Consider the following 18,092-nt stretch of genomic DNA (forward strand, 5'->3'; position numbering starts at 1 on the left):
AAAAAAAAAAAAAAAAAGCCGAGTGATCCCAGCGGCACAAAATATCGGGACAAAAATTGAGATCGGTCGGGACGTGGGACAAACAGCTCAAAATCGGGACCGTCCTGATTTTATCGGGACGTCTGGTCACCCTAGGGAGGTCCACCAGTCCCGCGGCTTCGGCGTACCCGCCGCCGAATTGCCACCAAATACGCGGGACCGGCGGGCCTCCCGCAGGCAAGCCGCCGAAGGCTGTCTGACTGCCGCCCTCGCAGGGACCGGCAGGGCTCCCCCCGCGGCTTGCCGCCCCAGGCACGTGCCTGGAGTGCTGGTGCCTGGAGCTGCCGCTGGGTGCGAGGGCTGATTTCACAAGGTCTGTCCACTGCCTAGCATAATGAAGCCCACGTTTCGGTTGAAGTCCCCAGGCCAACCTTCATATAAACAATAAAACAAAATTTACTGCAGAACGTGGTGTATTTAAAGCTCCAAATTAATGTCTAGAAAGCAACAGCCTTCATAATCAGAGACCACTAATCAGCTTTGCATATGAAACAGCAAATTGAGCTGTGAGAAACTCAGCAAACTGGACTTCCACAGGGTAGAGATCAACATTTCTCTCATTTTAACTGGTGGAGATTCAGACCCCTGGCTTTTAGTGCCAATTCAAGAGAAACCGGAAATAAAGCATGTGTCAAAAAAAAAAATCACACCGAACTGAAACTTCTGCATGGTTTTGATGCAAAAAAAACACAAAAGAACCACACTAAGCAGGCTGCTGGTCTGCAGATCTTACTGATCTTGTGGACAGATCAGGGACAAATTTAGAATTTGTAACGAAGCGTGTTATGCATGTGGGTTTCACTGCGAATATTTTGCACAGCACTTACGATCACTGAACATTGCTGTCAATGCTATTTGCTAAGGCCAGAACAGAAAGAGTCCATGCCGTGCTCTAACTGGTTACTCCATTCACCATTTTCATTATTAAGTAAAAGAAATGGTAACTTCTAGCACTGCTGCTCTTAGTGACACTGGTGTCCTTGGGAACCGCTGGCTCTTATTGTCCAGGTGCGGAAGCAAATTCTACATGTCTCGGTGATAAGAAGAATTTCCCTAGTTCACAACATCTTCGGGGCGGGGGAAAGATTACCAGATGCATCCAACCACAACAGATGTGTAAAGGCCTCATGATGTGAACTGGCTCTCCTTGGAATTTTGCTGACACCGCAGGCCTATCGTCAAGAGGACTTTGCACAGTGTTGGCTCTCGAGGACCTCCAATCACCTGGTCAAATCTGAATGCCAGGCGAAGAGTCACAACTTCCATCTCCAGATGACGAAGTGCTCAAAGCTGCTCTTTCCCTGCGTTTCTATCTCCAACCTAGCTGAGAATGGTGAGACTCATTATGTTTATTGCGTAGCAGGGGATACAGTCCTTGGGGTAAGCGGGATGCTCTCATTATTTTATAATCCTTGGTGAGCAACAAAATGTGCTGCTTTTGAAGGAGTTCTGCAGGGGACGGGGAGGGACAAGCGGTATGCAGCAGAAGTTAGGATAGAAGGTTGTTATTAAAAGAATTTAATAAGAGAGGAGCAAAGGAATGGAACCTGAAATCAACCAGACTGTGTGGAATGCTACCCCACAAGAACAATCATACCAAAAATGTACATGCTAACCTTATGTAAAACATCTCAAACGTATTTTGAGAGAGAGAGAGAGAGAGATTTCCCCCAAACAATAAAAAGCTTTGCTAAAATCCAGATAAAGATTTCCATATGCCACCCACACAACCAAATAAAAATGGAAGTCAGCCTTACACCGAGATTTTGCCATAAAAATCAATCTTCTGATACAAGAACCAGAGCCTCCCTTATAAAGGCAACAGTCACAACTGCGTAGTTCAGGTTGCAATACAGTTCTACTCGAAGGCCCCAATCCCGCAGCACTTACATGTGCTTCACTTTACTCACATAACATGAGTAAACAAGTTCAAGGTAACAGGACTGCTCCCCCCAAGTAAAGTTATGCATGTGCCTGTTTGCAGAACTGGGGTCCTGTTTTCATTTCTCCTCCCCACATCTACATTTTTTACCAGAATAACACTGCTCTTTGTGATTAACCCGTGTCCATAAGAACCTGTGCAAGTTTTAGAAGGCGGAAGGATGTCATTTTGCAACGCAAAACCCCACTTCCACCAAAAGCAAATCTGAGGTGGACTGACATATTATTTGTCCAAAGGACAGAATTTTCACCACAAAAAAACCAAAACAAAGAAAAAAACACCCAACGTTTACTGGTATCTGCAACCATCAATGCAAGTCAAGAAAAAATAATGACATTCACAAAGGTAAATGTTCACACCACCCTGACTCACAAAAGAGAGATCTCCACCTCTCATTAATTTATCTGGAGTATTTCTAAAAGGGGAAAACCCACAGATATGTCTCAGAATCCTGGAACAGGATAAACAGCATGTACAGCAAAGAATACTGCAACCCCCGGGAAAAATATACCAAGTATGAGCAGGGTGAAATACATGCCCTGTTGGGGTATTTATTGGATATACGTGGTAACATTTATCTGAGGGCGGGCTGGGATTCGAAGCCTTGGAACACAGCAGAACTGCAGTAGTTTCCCTGACACAGTGAGGACTGGTCTACACTACAGACCTATATCGGAATACAGCAGAACCTCAGAGTTACAAACACCTCGGGAAGGGAGATTGTTTGTAACTCTGAAATGTTCATAACGTTATGGTTCTTTCAAAGGTTTACAACTGAACGTTGACTTAATACAGCTTTGAAACTTTACTATGCAGAAGAAAAATGCTGCTTTCCCTTTATTTATTTTTGTAGTAGTTTACGTTTAACACAGTACCATATTTGGGGTCTCTGCTGCTGCCTGATTGCATACTTCCAGCTCCAAACGAGGTGTGTGGTTGACTGGTCAGTTCGTAACTCTGAGGTTCTACTGTAACTACGTCGCTCAGAGGTGTGAAAAAAAGGTGTGTGCCGCTGCAACGTTTTAAGCGTAGACCTGCCCTGAGGATGGGAGACCACAGAGCAAGCATAGGAAGGACTCTATCCCCCACTGACTAAGACCTGATCTACATTTAAAACAGGTCAACCTAGCTATGTAGCCCAGTGGTGTGAAAAACTCATACTCCTGAGTGATGTAGTTAAGCCAACCTACACCCCAGTGTAGACACCGGTCCAGAGTTCTTCCATTGACCTACCTACCGCCTCTACGGGGGGTGGATTTACTACAGTGACGGGAAAAGCCCTTAAGTTGCTGTAGCAAGTGTCTACACTAGAGCTGTGTAGCTGCAGTGCTGCACCTGGGTCGCTGTAGAGCTTGTAGTGTAGACATACCCTAACTGAACTGGCCTTTGTGCCAGCTCCACCTAGACCAATGAAGACGAAGCCTGGAGATAGAATGGGCCAGGCCACAGGGTATACAATGATGACACTGCATAGGCATAGACGACAGGGGCCTGGCAGGGCTTAGAGCCCTACAAAAATTAGCTATGGCATAAATAAATAGAGGAAACACTAAGTTTGGAACGGGAGCTTGTTTATCTCACTTTATTAAAAGTGGATAAATTTAGTCATTGTACAAAACTACTTATTAAAGTCATATTCAAAAGCTATTCTTTTTAACGCTAGTGCACCCCCACCCTCTGCACTGATCCAGCAATTTGCAAACCCCGATGTAGATGGACTGAGATTACAGCCCATTCCCAACTCCAGGGCTGGAGTAGCAGCCAAGAAGAAATTGCAATGTGGATTCCTCTCCCCACAAATACCCGATTTTTTTTTTTTATTATATTATTTGTATTCGCATAGCACCTAGGAGAAGGGTGGCCACTCTCACACTTCTGGAACACCAGACATCTCGGTACCTCCGGGAACTACCTAGGTCTGTCACCGCTGGTCTGACCCCGCCCCATGTTGCATGCGAGGTCACACCGTACGGGGGACACCATTGTGAAGAGCACCCCACTCTTGCTGGTCTGGTGTGTGCCAAGTCACACCAGCCAGGAGAGAGCAACATACTCTTCAAAATGACATGTCCAGTTTTGTCTCAGGACTGGGGACAAACCACCCAAAAAGAGGGTGGTCCAGTTTAAAACGTCACACAACGCCTCGTCAACTTGTGGAACTCCTTGCCAAGGGATGTTGTGAAGGCAAAAAGCATAACGGGTCAAAAAAGAATCAGACAAGTTCCTGGAGCAGAGCTCCACCAATGACCATTAGTCAAGATGGTCGGAGATACAACCCCTCGCACTGGGTGTCCCTAAGCCTCTGACTGGCAGAAGCTGAGACTGCACGACAGGGGCTGGACCACTCGATCGATTGCCCTGTTCTGTTCATTCCCTCTGAAACATCGGACATTGGCGCTGGGGTAGATGGACTATTGGTCGGACCCAGGACAGCTGATCTCATGTTCTTAAGCGGCCTCCCTGCCTGGTAACCGCCGCCAGGGAAACCCGTTGTGCTGGGCGCTGTACAGACACAGAAGACTGCCCTGCTCCCCTCACAAACCCCGCGTGCTTGGGCACCGGGTTTGGAACCCCCAACTTTCCCAGGGGTCAGCGGGTGGCAATCCCGCCCCCCCCCCCCGGCAGGGCACTGTGGAGGGGAGCCAAGGGGAAGGGGCACCAAGGGTTTGCTGGCCTGAAGCAGGGCCAGGGTAGGGGCTGGGCACCCGCAGAGCAGGGGGGGGGGACCCCAGCAGTAGGGCAGGCTGGACACACGTGGCCAGGGCTCGCTCCCGCCTGCCGGGCGGGGGGTCACCCCGCATTGCCAGCAGGGCCCTGCTTGGGGGGGGGGGGCAGCCTGGCCTGGGGGGGGCCGCCTGGGCGGGGGGGGCCCCCCCCCGCGGGGGGGGGGGGGGGGGGGCGCAGAGACTCACAGTAGAGCAGCGCTATGCAGCGCAGGAGCACGATCCTGCTCAGCCAGAAGGTGCCCGGGCGCAGCGGGGGCCGGGCGGGGGGCGCCTGCTCCCCCTCCGCTGGGGGGGGGGCGGGGGGCTGCCTCCACCCCCCTCCTCTTCCTCAGCGTCTCCCCGGGCGCAGCCATGCCTGGAGCATGCGCCGGCGGCCTGGTTCCGCCTCCCGTCCCCGGGGCCGCTCCCCGCACGACTCCCCCGCCCCGGTGCACCGGAGCCGCATTGCAACAGCCCCTGGCCCGGCCCTGCAAGTGTACACCGGCCTTCCGGGAAGCTGGGGCGGGGGCCTTTTCATGGGCTGCTCTCGGCTCTGGTGTCTCTTTGCAATGATACCAAGTATCAGGGGGGGAGCCGTGTTAGTCTGTATCGAGAAAAACAACAAGGAGTCTGGTGGCACCTTAAACACGAACAGATTTATTTGGGCATAAGCTTTCGTGGGTAAAAAACCTCACTTCTTCGGTTGCCTCTGAAGCAGTGAGGTTTTTGCCCACGAAAGCGTATGCCCAAATAACTCTGTTCGTCTTTAACGTGCCACCGGACTCCTTGTTGTTTTTGCAATGATCGTAACGCCCGGTAAACGGTAAAGGCTCTAACCGGGCCATCCGCGTTTGAACAGAAATCCTCGTTAAAATCAGCGAGGAGGGTCGGCTTGTTTTGTTTGGTTTGGCGTTTTTAAACGAAACAAGATCCAACGTTCGCCGGGCTAGGCCAAAGTTAGCTAAAAAGCCTCCCTCCTGGAAATACAGGACTTTACTGCTGGGAGTAGTCCGCACTATTTGTGGTAGCAAAGTTAAGCGCATGACTAGATGTCTTCAGCACAGGGGGCTTCATCTGTGAAGAATCCAGATGTGCCCGCCTTAGGGCGACCAGACAGCAAGTGTGAAAAATCGGGATTGGGGTGGGGGGTAATAGGAGCCAATATAAGAAAAAGACCCAAAAATCGAGACTGTCGCTATAAAATCGGGACATCTGGTCACCCTAGCCCACCTAGAATTCCATAGGGCCCTCTGCGGTGTGGAGAAACGAGGCAGGATTCTCCTAGTCTGGTCTTCTTATCATCTGGGGAAAAAAACAGCTTGATAGTGACCTGTAGTTCACCTGCGACTGTCCCTCATAGCCCTTGCTAACCCCCCTGTGACTACCTAACTTTCTAGTTTGAAACATTTGCTTCCTATGGTTGGATTATGAACCCTGATCAGAATATCTCCTCCCCCTTCTATGTCTCTACAAGCAACTTCATTTCAGAGCCAGAATGAGGGCCCTAATCCTTCAAAGGCACGCAGGCTTAATTTTACTTAGGTGAGGAGTTCCCCTGATGTCAAAGACGCCTCCTGAATAAAGTTACACACTGCAAATACTTATGCTCAATGCTTATTCTTACCACTGTGAGTAGCTGCTTTTAAATCAATGGAACTACTCATAGCAGTAAAGTCAAGAATATGCATAAGTGTTTGCATCAGGGCCTTTCTCTGTTAGGGAAGGGGTTAAAAAGTCCCATGTGATGCATCCTTTTAAGGAGATACAGGCAGGGGGTGGGGCTGTCTTCCACATATAAGGAAACAGATCTGATTAAGGTGTTTACTTAAATTATGCTGCTCTTAGCATCATTATAATCTGTCCCTATTTTCCATTATCACTTTTTGTTTGCTGAGATTCATAAAATTCTCTCCTCTTTATTCAAGTTCTCAGACTTGGAGCAGATTTGCTTGTATTGGTTATTTGTTTCATAAGGGCAAAAAGAAAAATAACTTTGTAATCAGCCGATCTACATGCTGAAGCTTTATATGTAAAAGGCTATTTTTAAAGGAAAATATGAAAGAATTACTTCTTATAATTCATTAAAGCAGAGATAATACAGGGCCTGATCCTGCAGTTTTTACCCAAGCAAAACTTCCATTGAAGTCAATGAGTAAGGATGGCAGGATTGGGCCCTATATTTTTGGAAGAAATGTCATACTGGATTTATTTATTTATTGCACTACCTAATTATAAAATGTGTGGAATTGACTGTGTTAATAGCAAAGGATCCACTAGGAGCTGTTGGAGAAAATGTATGCATATTAAAAACATTTGTTAGTTTACCCCTTAATTTACCCTAAATTTAACATTTATTTGTCCTTCACCAGGATCGCAACCCCAGTTAAACACAGAAGATAACACCTGTAATAGCATTAAAAGAACACCTCTGCTCTTTTAGGAAAAGCTCTGACCGTGACAAATTTATGCACCTGATTAAGTTTACACACTATGCCAACTGAAATCATAAAGTCCTGGAACTGTTTGCTAAGTATGAAGTGCATTGCATGTTCCTCTTTGCAGGATTGGGACCTAAATCTGTACTTGTGTATATAGCCAACAGAAATATTTCAGGTCACCACATCAATTCTAATAATTTTAAAAAAATATACACATGCAAGTAAAGCCACCTACAGATGTATTTATCTAATAAAACCATTGTAGCTTTTCTAGCCTTTTGGATTAAAATATGTATGTACATTTAATAAGCTTCTAATAGAAGCTCTTTGGAAACCAGAGAGTTTAAGTACAATATATAAAATAAAAATGTAAAAAAACGTAACTCTTAAAAACTTTGTCCCTGATCATGCAAACTATCACAAATGTGCTTAACTTTACTCACGTGAGGAGTCTCAGTGAAATCAGTGGGACTGCTCATGTCCTTAAAATTAAACACGTGGGTAATTGTTTGCAGGATACGGGAGTTTGTCACACACACCAAAGGTATAATTTTCAAAGTCAAGGCTGACCACTGCATCCTTTACTCATCTCATAGTGGGTTTGAGTTGATCACCCTGAGGATAATCTTGAATTCACTGAAACTTTTGTAGCTTGCATTTTACGAAATTAACATGATTTCAATTTAGTATTTTGTGCAATAGTAAAACACTTGCCTCCAGTTCAAGCCTGTGTTTCTTAGTATCTAAGAAAACTCTTTCAATAAAACAATCTGAGCCTAAGCACTCATAATTTGTATGTTTAGAATCCCATTCTGTATCCTATTTAAGTAAATATTGTGGTGTTAAATTAGCTGAGGTCCTTGGAGAAAGTATCTGTTATCAGGTGTAACATTATTCAGTGCTTTTCAGCCTGCAGATCAGTTCCTTATAAATGCCTCTTTTGTTTTTGCTGTTTCCCATCACTGTTGCTTGCATTGTTCTCATTAGAAAAAAAAAAAGTACATAATGGTGCATTGTATAGGCAAGGAAAAATAACCTATTTGTTAAAGGCTTCTGGTATATTATGGTTGCTCTCTTTCCCTTTGGATTAGCCGCAAGGTTTTGCTAGATAAATTGAAGTAGATGGAAGCTAATGATTTCCTTTGTGAGGTCTTTATGAAACTTTTACAGCCAATTCCACATTAAATGTAAATGTCTGTAAAATAAAGTGGCTAATTGAGGAAATTACTGAGGAAAAGCAGGAGATCTAGTTGCAGAACTCCACAAGAAAGGAGCAGCCGGGGACTGGGAAGGTATGTGTATAGCAGAGTGTTGAATCCATCAATTTTCTTTGCATAAGATCACTCCCAAATCTGTTAGGTAAGTGGATCTGGACAGAAAGCAGAGGTGATCAAAAAAACAAAACCAACCTCAGAGGGTCTCTTGTGTCAATATCACCTTTCAACAGTATGAGCTGCAAAGTTTCAAGTACATTCAGCAGCATAAAAGTGTCATTACTCCAACAGCATGACCCAACTCCCATTAGAGTCAATAGAAAGACTCCCAGCACCTAATAGATTAAATTAAATTTAAGAATGGATAGATTGAAATGTCAGATTCAATTCTCCCTTCATGATGGTATACTGGCACCGTACGGTTTTGTGACAATGTAAATTTGGATCATCCTCTCTGCTTGATGATCTGCACAATTATTTATTTATTGCCTTGTGGAATCATCTTTTAAATGTTGCATTTTGTTGTTTGCCTCTTAATTCTTTTCAAATTAAGGTTTTTGTACAAAGAAGGAGAAGAAAACAGCCAATGTGTGGCTGGTAGCGTTGTCCTGAAGTCTCAAAGGGAAAGTGATTAATAAATGTAAGACATGTAGGCAGGCGCTGAGATTGTTTATGTTGGTCCTTATTCAAGGAAATACAAGTTGCCCCCCCCTCCAGCCCCCACCCCATTTTGCTGTGTTTTAAACAGCTGCAGAAGGCAACAGAGAAACAAGCATTTACTGTCACCGCGCCCAGCAGCTGTCCCTAGCAGCACCTCAATCCTGCTGTCCCTGGCACCCTAGATTACCCTGTGTTCATTCAGGTCTAATCTTTCACCCTTCCTTTTACCTGAGATTGAGTTAAAATAAAAAAAGAGAGTGTGAATTTGAGCAGAAATAACCTCTTAGTAAAAGAAGTTTAAACATCTGGGGAAATGATTTAAATATACAGTCAATTATATATTTTTAAATCACTGCCAAATACTCAAGTGACAGTTTGTTTGGGTAAACAGGAGATAGGGCTCCCTCAGCAAACCATGGGCACTGCTGGTTTGCCAGAGTTTTTATGGCAGGGGTGGGCAAACTTTTTGGCCCGAGGGCCACATCGGGGTTCCAAAACTGTATGGAGGGCCGGGTAGGGAAGGCTGTGCCTCCCCAAACAGCATGGTCCGCACCCCCATCCACCTCCTCCCACTTCCTGCCCCCTGACTGCCCCCCTCAGAACCTCCCACCCATCCAACCCCCCGCTCCTGGTCCCCTAACTGCCCCCTCCGGGGACTTGCTACCCCAACTGCCCCCTGGGACCCCACCCCCTATCCAACCCCCCTTGCTCCCTGTCCCCTGACTGCCCCGACCCCTATCCACACCCCCGCCCCCTGACAGGCCCCTGGGACTCCCACGCCTATCCAACCCCCCTGTTCCCCATCCCCTGACCACCGCCACCCAGAATCTCTGCCCCCTGCTCCCTGTCCTCTGACTGCCCCCTGGGACCCTCTGCCCCTTATCCAACCCTTCCGTTCCCCACCCCCTTACCATGCCACTCAGAGTACCGGGACTGGCAGCCGCGCTGCCCGGCCAAAGCCAGCCATGCCGCCGTGCTGCCTGGCAGGAGCTCACAGCCCCGCCACCCAGAGCGCTGGCAGCACAGCGAGCTGAGGCTGTGGGGGAGGGGAGACAGCAGGGGAGGGGCCGGGGGCTCAAGGGTCAGGCAGGACGGTCCTGAGGGCCGGATGTGGCCCACGGGCCATAGAGTGCCCACCTCTGTTTTATGGCAACGATCCCTCTTCCATTAAGGGTTTGATCCTGCTTCATTGTAGCCAATTAGAGTTTTGTCACTGACTTCAGTGGGAGCAGGATTTGGTCCTAAAAAGATCATCGGCCAGGACTCTCTCTTTGTACAGCCCCTAGCACAATGGGGTTCTGGTCCATGACTAGGGCTGCAGTACTATAATTAATAATATTGTCAGGTTAAACATTGTTTAGCAAAGACATGCTCTAGTTCAAACACAAGTTATCAGGCTTGATGCAGGAATTACTGGGTGAAATCCTCCGGCCTGTGTTAAGTAGAAGGTCAGACTAGATGGCCGTAATGGTCCCATCTGGCCTTAAGCTCTACGTACGTATATATTCTCAAACACACATTTTCCTTACCTATGTTGTAATAATAGCGGAGATTATTAAAAAGGGAAATATTTTTTTTTAAATCTCCTTTCCTTTTTATTATTTCTACTCTTTGTTTGTGTTTTTATTTCCTCCCACCCTTAACAAAGAAAATTGTCAGTTTCACTTTTTGATCAATTTCGCCTCTTTAGTCTAAGCTCAGGCACTCCCACAGGGCTGCCAAGGTTGAGCTGCAAACAGTGCCAGGGAATGTTCATTTGTTTTTTCAAAAACTTGTTCTACTGAGCTTATTTTTTTTAAATCACACAAACATTTCTGTTGGTACAAACTTTAATTTTACAGAACCAGCATTTGGGGCCAAATTTAACATGCAAGTGTCTCCTTAGGGCCCAAGCCAACCTTCCTGCTCGCCCAGTTGAAATCGTACATTTAGAAAAACAAATATCCTTTCCTATGTTACTAATATGAAGGGGACTCAAGCTGAAGGGGATTTGAAGAATCTCACTGTCTGTCTGTTAAGCAATGGAGAGATTAGTAGATGGGAGTCAGTTCAGATACTGAGCCTGCCTAACACAGGTGCAGAGTGTTACATGTATCCCTGCAAGGTCAAAAAGCATTGGCTAGACAAGGAGTGCCGGGGACTTGATCCTGCATTAAGTTTGCCCTGCAGCTGCCAAGTTATTCCTGCCTAGAAGCAAGAGGAAGGCCTAAGGAGGGGAGCATGTAGCTAAGCACCCCATTAACACAGTGATGGTTGTAATTAACCCACCCGTGCCCTGCTCTGGTTTTGCCATTCTCTTTTTTAGCATAAGAGAGCAGCTGTGAGGTGTTTCGGATTTACTTCTACTCACTGGGAAGGACTACTCCTAGGGTCTGATGCATGGGGCCAGATCCTCAAAGGTATTGAAGCGCCATCCCCCACTGATTTCAATAGGAGTTAGGCACCTAAATCCTTTTGAGGCTCCGCTCCTAGGAATCTCATCCTTGACCTCAGTGGGTTTTGAATCAGGCCTGTGCTGCTTAAACATACTTGTCCTCACCCTGGTGGGAGCGCACAATTACCTTTCACTCCCGTTCTGCAGGTGATCTAAGGAATTTTGGGATCAAGGCTGGAAGCAGCAGACATGCCTAGCATTAAAATGATATAGTGAGTGCGTTCATTCAAATTAAGGGCCAGCGTCTGCCACCCTTAGACACAGTGAGCAGTACCTTACATCTTGAACAGCCTCATTGATTTCAGTGAGATCACATACTACTCGTGAATAAGGGTGGCAGAATCCAGCCCTAAAAGGGTGACTTTCAAGCTATTAAGCTGTGTAAGCAGCAATAATGCTGATGACATGAAAACACAGTTTGACAAATTTACCTGAATAGACGGTTTGCATGTCCTTGTTATGAGGCCATGTGTATTCTTACAAGCATACAGTGGCACAGCTGGACGTGCTCGTGTAGCTGCGTTATGTTGAAGGGAGAGAGCTCTCCCATTGACCTAATAAAACCAGCTCAACAAGCAGCGGTAGCTGTGTTGGCAGGAAAGCGTCTCCCGCCGACAGAGGACTGCACACGAGCGCTTACGCCGGCAAAACTTACGTCGCTCGGGGGGGTGTTTTTTTCACAACGCTGAGCAACACAAGGTTTGCTTACATAAGTGCTAGTGTAGACATGGCCTACGGCTCTGATCTCATATTGAACTCTTCCCAAGTGCAGGGGTCTGTCTTCACAGAGCTCGGTGTAGGATCCAGGGCCAAAACACTTGAGTTTTTTGTTTTATTTTAAAGGAAGTCTAAACTTTCAGTCTTTTGCAGCTAGTTTAACTGCAGTGAATAGAAGCAGAATCTTGTCCCTGTCCTTTTTGTCGCTGTAGTTAGTAACAACTGACTTTCCCCAAAGGATTGTGCTTTGCTTGCTTCACAAAAATCCCTGAGCAGCTACTGTGCTGTTGGCACCAGGGTGATGTTTTAATCCTGCAGGTATCAAGACTTCTCTCCTTCTAGGACAGCCCAGGAATCCCTCTTCTCTGGCAAATGTGGTTTTTCTGTGAATCTCCTAGTATGAGACCCTCTATGTGATTTTTTTGAAATGACTGTTAAAACTGGCTCCCAATGGCGAGTACCAGCCACCTTGTGTTAGTGTATACACATTTGAACCCACCCTGCAGCTTGGCACAGTATGTGTGTTGGAGGAAAACAGGCCCTACGGGAGACATACTCCTGGAGAGCTAGGATTAAAACCGTGTTCCTTCACTTCCAAAATCACCTCTCCCACTTGAGCTAAGGCGGCTTCCCCCTAACTAGCACTAGTAGAAGGTCTCTGGCCTCTCAGTAGACCATCCACTAGAGCAGGGGTCAGCAACCTTTCAGAAGTGGTGTGCCGAGTCTTCATTTATTCACTCAAATGTAAGGTTTCGTGTGCCAGTCATACATTTTAACATTTTCAGAAGGTCTTTTTCTATAAGTCTATAATATAGAACTAAACTATTGTTAAGTATCAGAGGGGTAGCCGTGTTTGTTGCTTTTTACAGATCGAGACTAAGAGTCCTGTGGCACCTTACAGACTAACAGATGTATTGGAGCATAAGCTTTCGTGGGTGAATGCCCACTTCGCATGCGGCTGACGAAGTGGGTATTCACCCACGAAAGCTTATGCTCCGATACATCTGTTAGTCTATAAGGTGCCACAAGACTCTTTGTGGCTTTAAACTATTGTTGTATGTAAAGTAAATAAGGTTTTAAAAATGTTTAAGAAGCTTCATTTAAAATTAAATTAAAATGCAGAGCCGGGTGACCGGACCGGTCGCCAGGACCCGGGCAGTCTGAGTGCCACTGAAAATCAGCTTGCGTGCCATAGGTTGCCTACCCCTGCACTAGAGGGAATACACACTCCTGCACATACATACATGCACAAAGCAAAAACATTAGAATGGGTTAGAGACTGGAGATTGGAGCAGCTTCCGCTGCATGGTAGGTCTGAGTGAGCACAAATGAATGGTAGAAACATATGGAGCCAAACATGGAGACTCACCATTAAGGGTCAGATTCGACACCACTGTTGTCAATAAGAGCTTTGCCATTGATTTCAAGGGGTGCAGGCAGGGCTGGTTCCAGGTTTTCTGCCGCCCCAAGCGGCGAAAAAAAATAAATTAAAAAAAAAAGCCGATCGGCGGCACTTCGGTGGCAGCTCAATCGCACCGCTTCATTCTTCGGTGGCAGATCCTTCATTCCCTCTCTTCCTCTTCGGCGGCACTTCGGCGGCAGCTCAAAGAGGAAGAGAGAGACTGGGGGACCCGCCGCCTAATTCCCGCCGAAGACCCGGACGTGCCGCCCCAATAGTGGACGGAGCTGCCCCTTTGTATTGGCCACCCCAAGCACCTGCTTCCTTAGCTGGTGCCTGGAGCCGGCCCTGGGTGCAGGATCAGCCCTTTTAAAGTAAGGATGTGACAAGTAGAGTTCTGGTCATAAAAGTCTGACATACCAGCATTGCTGTGCTTACCCTCATTAGGAAACAGTGGGCTAGTTTATCGTCCTCCGTCACTCAAAATGCTCTGTTGATGTCCCCATACACAGACTCACTCCTCTGCTGAAGGCAGAGCTGTGACTTCAGGGCAAGAACCAAAGAAGAGACACGTGCCCAGACACGCACCTCAACTACTCTTAAAAAATTACTCAGCCAGCCAACTCCTTGCCAAGAAGCATAACTCCATCTGACAAATGCACAACTTTGCAGCTGATGCAAAATTCAGTCTGAAAACATTGGGGTGCTCCAGCTATGCAGTCGGTTAGCAGAGCAGCTGCAAGGAAATATTACAAGAGGAATTTCCTCTCGCCTCCTCTATAAAACACCTGGTTAGCTTAGAGGTCCATGTACTTCCCATATACGTGCAAGAATTCGTAAATGAAATTTTAGCTTGGAAACCTCTCGTATAAAAGCAGGAATGAGATTCTAGAAAGGGTGAACTTCGTTTGCATGCAAATGTTTGGGAAGGGCGGTGGTTTATGGTGGGATTTTGTTTCTTTCTTTTACTCCAGTGAAAAGTAAAACCTTTCATGTGTTTAGCGCTAATTGAAGGAATAATTGGGTGAAATCCTGTGGCCTGGGTTATGCAGAAGGTCAGACTAGATGATCACAGTGGTCCTTTCTGGCCTGAACATCTACGAATGGATTGTCCATCTTTTCTTCCTTTGCATTGTGCTTGCATAACAGCTATGGGTATTGAACTTTGAAGATATTTTGTTGCTCTGACCAGCTTACTTGAGTATAATATGGCAGGCCTTTGAGCCCCAAGAGGAAATGCAAACCTCATTGCTTGGCTTCTTAATCCATGCTTGCCCATGGGAACGTGCCCTGAAGCAGGCCAGCAATAGCAGAAACTTTGCTAAAATGAGCCAAATTGTATTGATCCCAAGTGGCAACTTCCCCTGTTCATCTCCATGGAAGCGTCTTCCAGATCTGTGTGGTGGTGTGGCTGGTGAGGAAAGGGTTGGGTTAGTAGCACCAGCCTCCCTCCAAACCTGCAGGGATTTCCCCCATGGAAGATGACTCTGATCTTGCAGGATCTGAGTTGGTGGTAGGAATGGGGTGGCAAACACGAGGAGATTTGCTGCTGTAGGGGATAAGGGTCTTTAGGAAATCGCACCAACACCAGGGTCCTCTACAGCTGCCCTGAGTTCCTGGATGAGGAGGATCACACGTACCCTGTCTGCTCAATTGAGGGGGTTAAGACGGAAAGTCCTCCGTTTTCCCCAAGGGCATGATGTGAAGGACTCTGTGAGCCTTAACTCACCCCCATGCTTCCATGAGTCTTCACCTCTTGTTTTGGGGATCGGTCTCTGCTCCCCTACTCGTCTCGCTCAGCCTCGGATCTTTTGCAACATGGTTGGAAGAGGATGGTGACCCCATCCTTTTGTTAAGTACTGCTGAGTCAGGTGACTAAACATATAGATGCCTTTGCTAAGCATGGGTGTGGAAGGATGGCGGTGACTATTGTAATCACAGGAGGAGATTTCCCCCCACAGAATCTGTAGCCTTTCCCAGGTAAGGCCACACCTCGTATTGCTGGCCCTATCAAATCTTTGCTGCAGCAAGCTGTCATTCGTAAACATACCTCACTAGCTAATTCCCCAATTTGCCCAGTACAAAAACCAGATGTTGCCAATAACTTGGGTTGCCCTGATGACAAAGGAGATGATTCTGGATTTTCATCATTAATTATGCTAATTGATGCCCCGGTATCAATAATGAATCGAAAATGGCAGCCCCCTCCCCATTGCTGATACTGTGACCGCAGACAATCACAAGTATAAAGTCTTAGCTATACTACACTTTCCTAGCGCAAACCAAGCCAAAAAGGAGGCTGGGAGATTGTGAGGCAGCAGCTGGTCCTTGAGAGGTTCTGTATTGTACAAGGTGCTCTGCAGATCTCAGTTAAACCACCTGTACAATGGATGTAATGTTATTTACCTAACTCACAGGGATGCTGTGAGGCTGAATTAATTAATTTTAATAAAGTGCCTTGAGGGCCTTAAATAAACGGGCATTATAGAAATGTGTGTTATTGTTAGTAAATCGCCAAAAGAGAGAGTTTGCTTTTTTGGCCGAGTACAAGATAGCACTGCGAAAGGACAGATCCAAAGCCTGTGGAAATCAAAGGGAATATTTCCACTCACTTCAATGGCCTTTGGATCAGGCCCTAAAAGAGGATTTCTGTGAATTCCCTGACTGCTGTTCTAACGTCTGTAGCATGGATTGTTTCTGTAAGACAGGGATTTTGTTCTTCTAAAAGCAGGGCTAAACCTCTGTGAGCTGATTTTTTTATTTTTTTTTTTAACATTTGACAGTTCATATTTTTTTACAGCCCACAGGGTAATTTTGTGCAAGCTAAGAACTGCAGCCTTCTTGGGAAATGACACAAGTAAGCAAATGGGTCAATTTTAGAAAGAAATAAAAATAAAAGTCAAATGGATCAGAGTATACCAACATTTGGAGTGATAATCATGGTTAGATTTGGATTTTGATCAATGTCAGTGCAATTCCTTACGGAGTGCGTGTGTGTGTGTGTACAGAAACATACATGGTTCCAATTAAATTTACTGCAGTTTATATTTTTAATTTCAAAATGTCTGTACATCACAGTTAATAAACAAGAGCACTAGCAAAACATGTCACCGTTTGGGGTTTTTTTAACCTTGTCATATTGGAAACATTCACACATTTTGTAATTTCCCTTGTAAATCTCAATGGCTCTGTATTCTACTTTCTGGAAGAATGCAGCAGCTATAAATGTAATTCTTCATTTGATCTCTTTGTGATTTATAATTATAAGGTTGGATGTGCCCAACCATAATTAGAATCAAATGCTTCAACTTTATTCTGCGAAAAAAGGACTTTCTTGGAAAGACAGGGGAAAACGGCCAAACAAACAGACAACTTCTCCCCAAGCCCCCCCCAAACCCCAAACTCATTTTAAACAAACAAAATGAGAAAACACGTGGACAAAATCAGAGGTTTGTTTGTTTGTTTGTTTTTAACTGGTATTCTTGATGGAACAGTTGATCTAACATGATAAAATAAGTAAGAACAACGAATACTGCCTTTCCTTCCCCGCACCCCCTTAAAATAAAACTACCGCAATTTGCACAATTTGTCCTTATGATCGCTACAAAGAATTCTTTGGAAATGACTGAACGAATCCAAAGCTCCAGCACGCCGACCACCAAGTGAAACTGCTCTGATGTGAAACCAGCACAGGGAAAGCGACAGGTTCCTGGCTCCCTCACGTTTATAGGTGTCCCTCTCGCTCGTCCACCACAGGTAATTAACTTCACTGGGAACAGACAACGTGTGCTTGTGTGGTTGTCGGATGGGGAGGGGGAGGAAGAGAGGGAGTTGTTGTCCCATAGTTTCCAGCGTGATTAAACTATGTCAGTGTCAAACTATTTGCTGTATCTCTGACAATATACCAGGATTAGGCGAAAGTCTATCCATGTTCTTGCCTGCAGTGGAACAGTTAGTGTCAATACAAGAATAAACAGCAAACCGTGACACTCTGGTACTAGCAGTCAAGTCATTTCAGATCCAGAAGCAGGGATTGCAGAGCAGAATTGTGGACATGGACATGATCTGTATATAGAAATGTGGCTAACTGTGAAGCATGAGTTTAGCCCCACAAGCTATAGCACAAAAACCAGAAGTAGGCGTCGGAGCCTTCTTGGGATAACTGGAAGTTAACTTTAAACACGCCCCAGACATGTCTAATGCAGGACCTATGGGTCATGGCATGAACTAGATTTTGCAGGGATCTGTGTATGTTATCCAACTCATTTATAATGTCCGCATATCGTGTGTATGCATGTTATTGTTTGTGGATGTACACACACATACACACACAAACACAGAGATCTCACACATATACATTATACATTGTGTATATACACAGAGAGAAACATGGTCAAAAATCCTTAACCATAACAACACAATGTAATTTTACACGTTCCCTGTTACTTAAAAAGGGACCAGATATGAATATTTTACCAGATACAATCTCAGGGTGCTATTCTTTTAATGGTACTAGCAGTTTAATACCCTGTACATAATTCTTA

At 45.7% G+C, this 18,092-nt stretch overlaps 1 protein-coding gene across 1 annotated transcript in view; it reads right to left on the bottom strand.

The window, feature by feature from the left end:
* Positions 1-5,060, bottom strand: part of LMF1 (lipase maturation factor 1) — a 347,236-nt gene extending 342,176 nt beyond the window's left edge. The window contains 2 exon segments of the mRNA XM_026650800.2: positions 4,894-4,991; positions 4,993-5,060. Of these exon segments, the coding sequence (XP_026506585.1) occupies positions 4,894-4,991; positions 4,993-5,060 (166 nt within the window).
* Between the last annotated feature and the right edge of the window lie 13,032 nt (positions 5,061-18,092).

This window comes from Terrapene carolina, unplaced genomic scaffold (assembly GCF_002925995.2).
Source record: "Terrapene carolina triunguis isolate 2854851 unplaced genomic scaffold, T_m_triunguis-2.0 Scaffold93, whole genome shotgun sequence".
Taxonomy (NCBI): domain Eukaryota; kingdom Metazoa; phylum Chordata; order Testudines; family Emydidae; genus Terrapene; species Terrapene triunguis.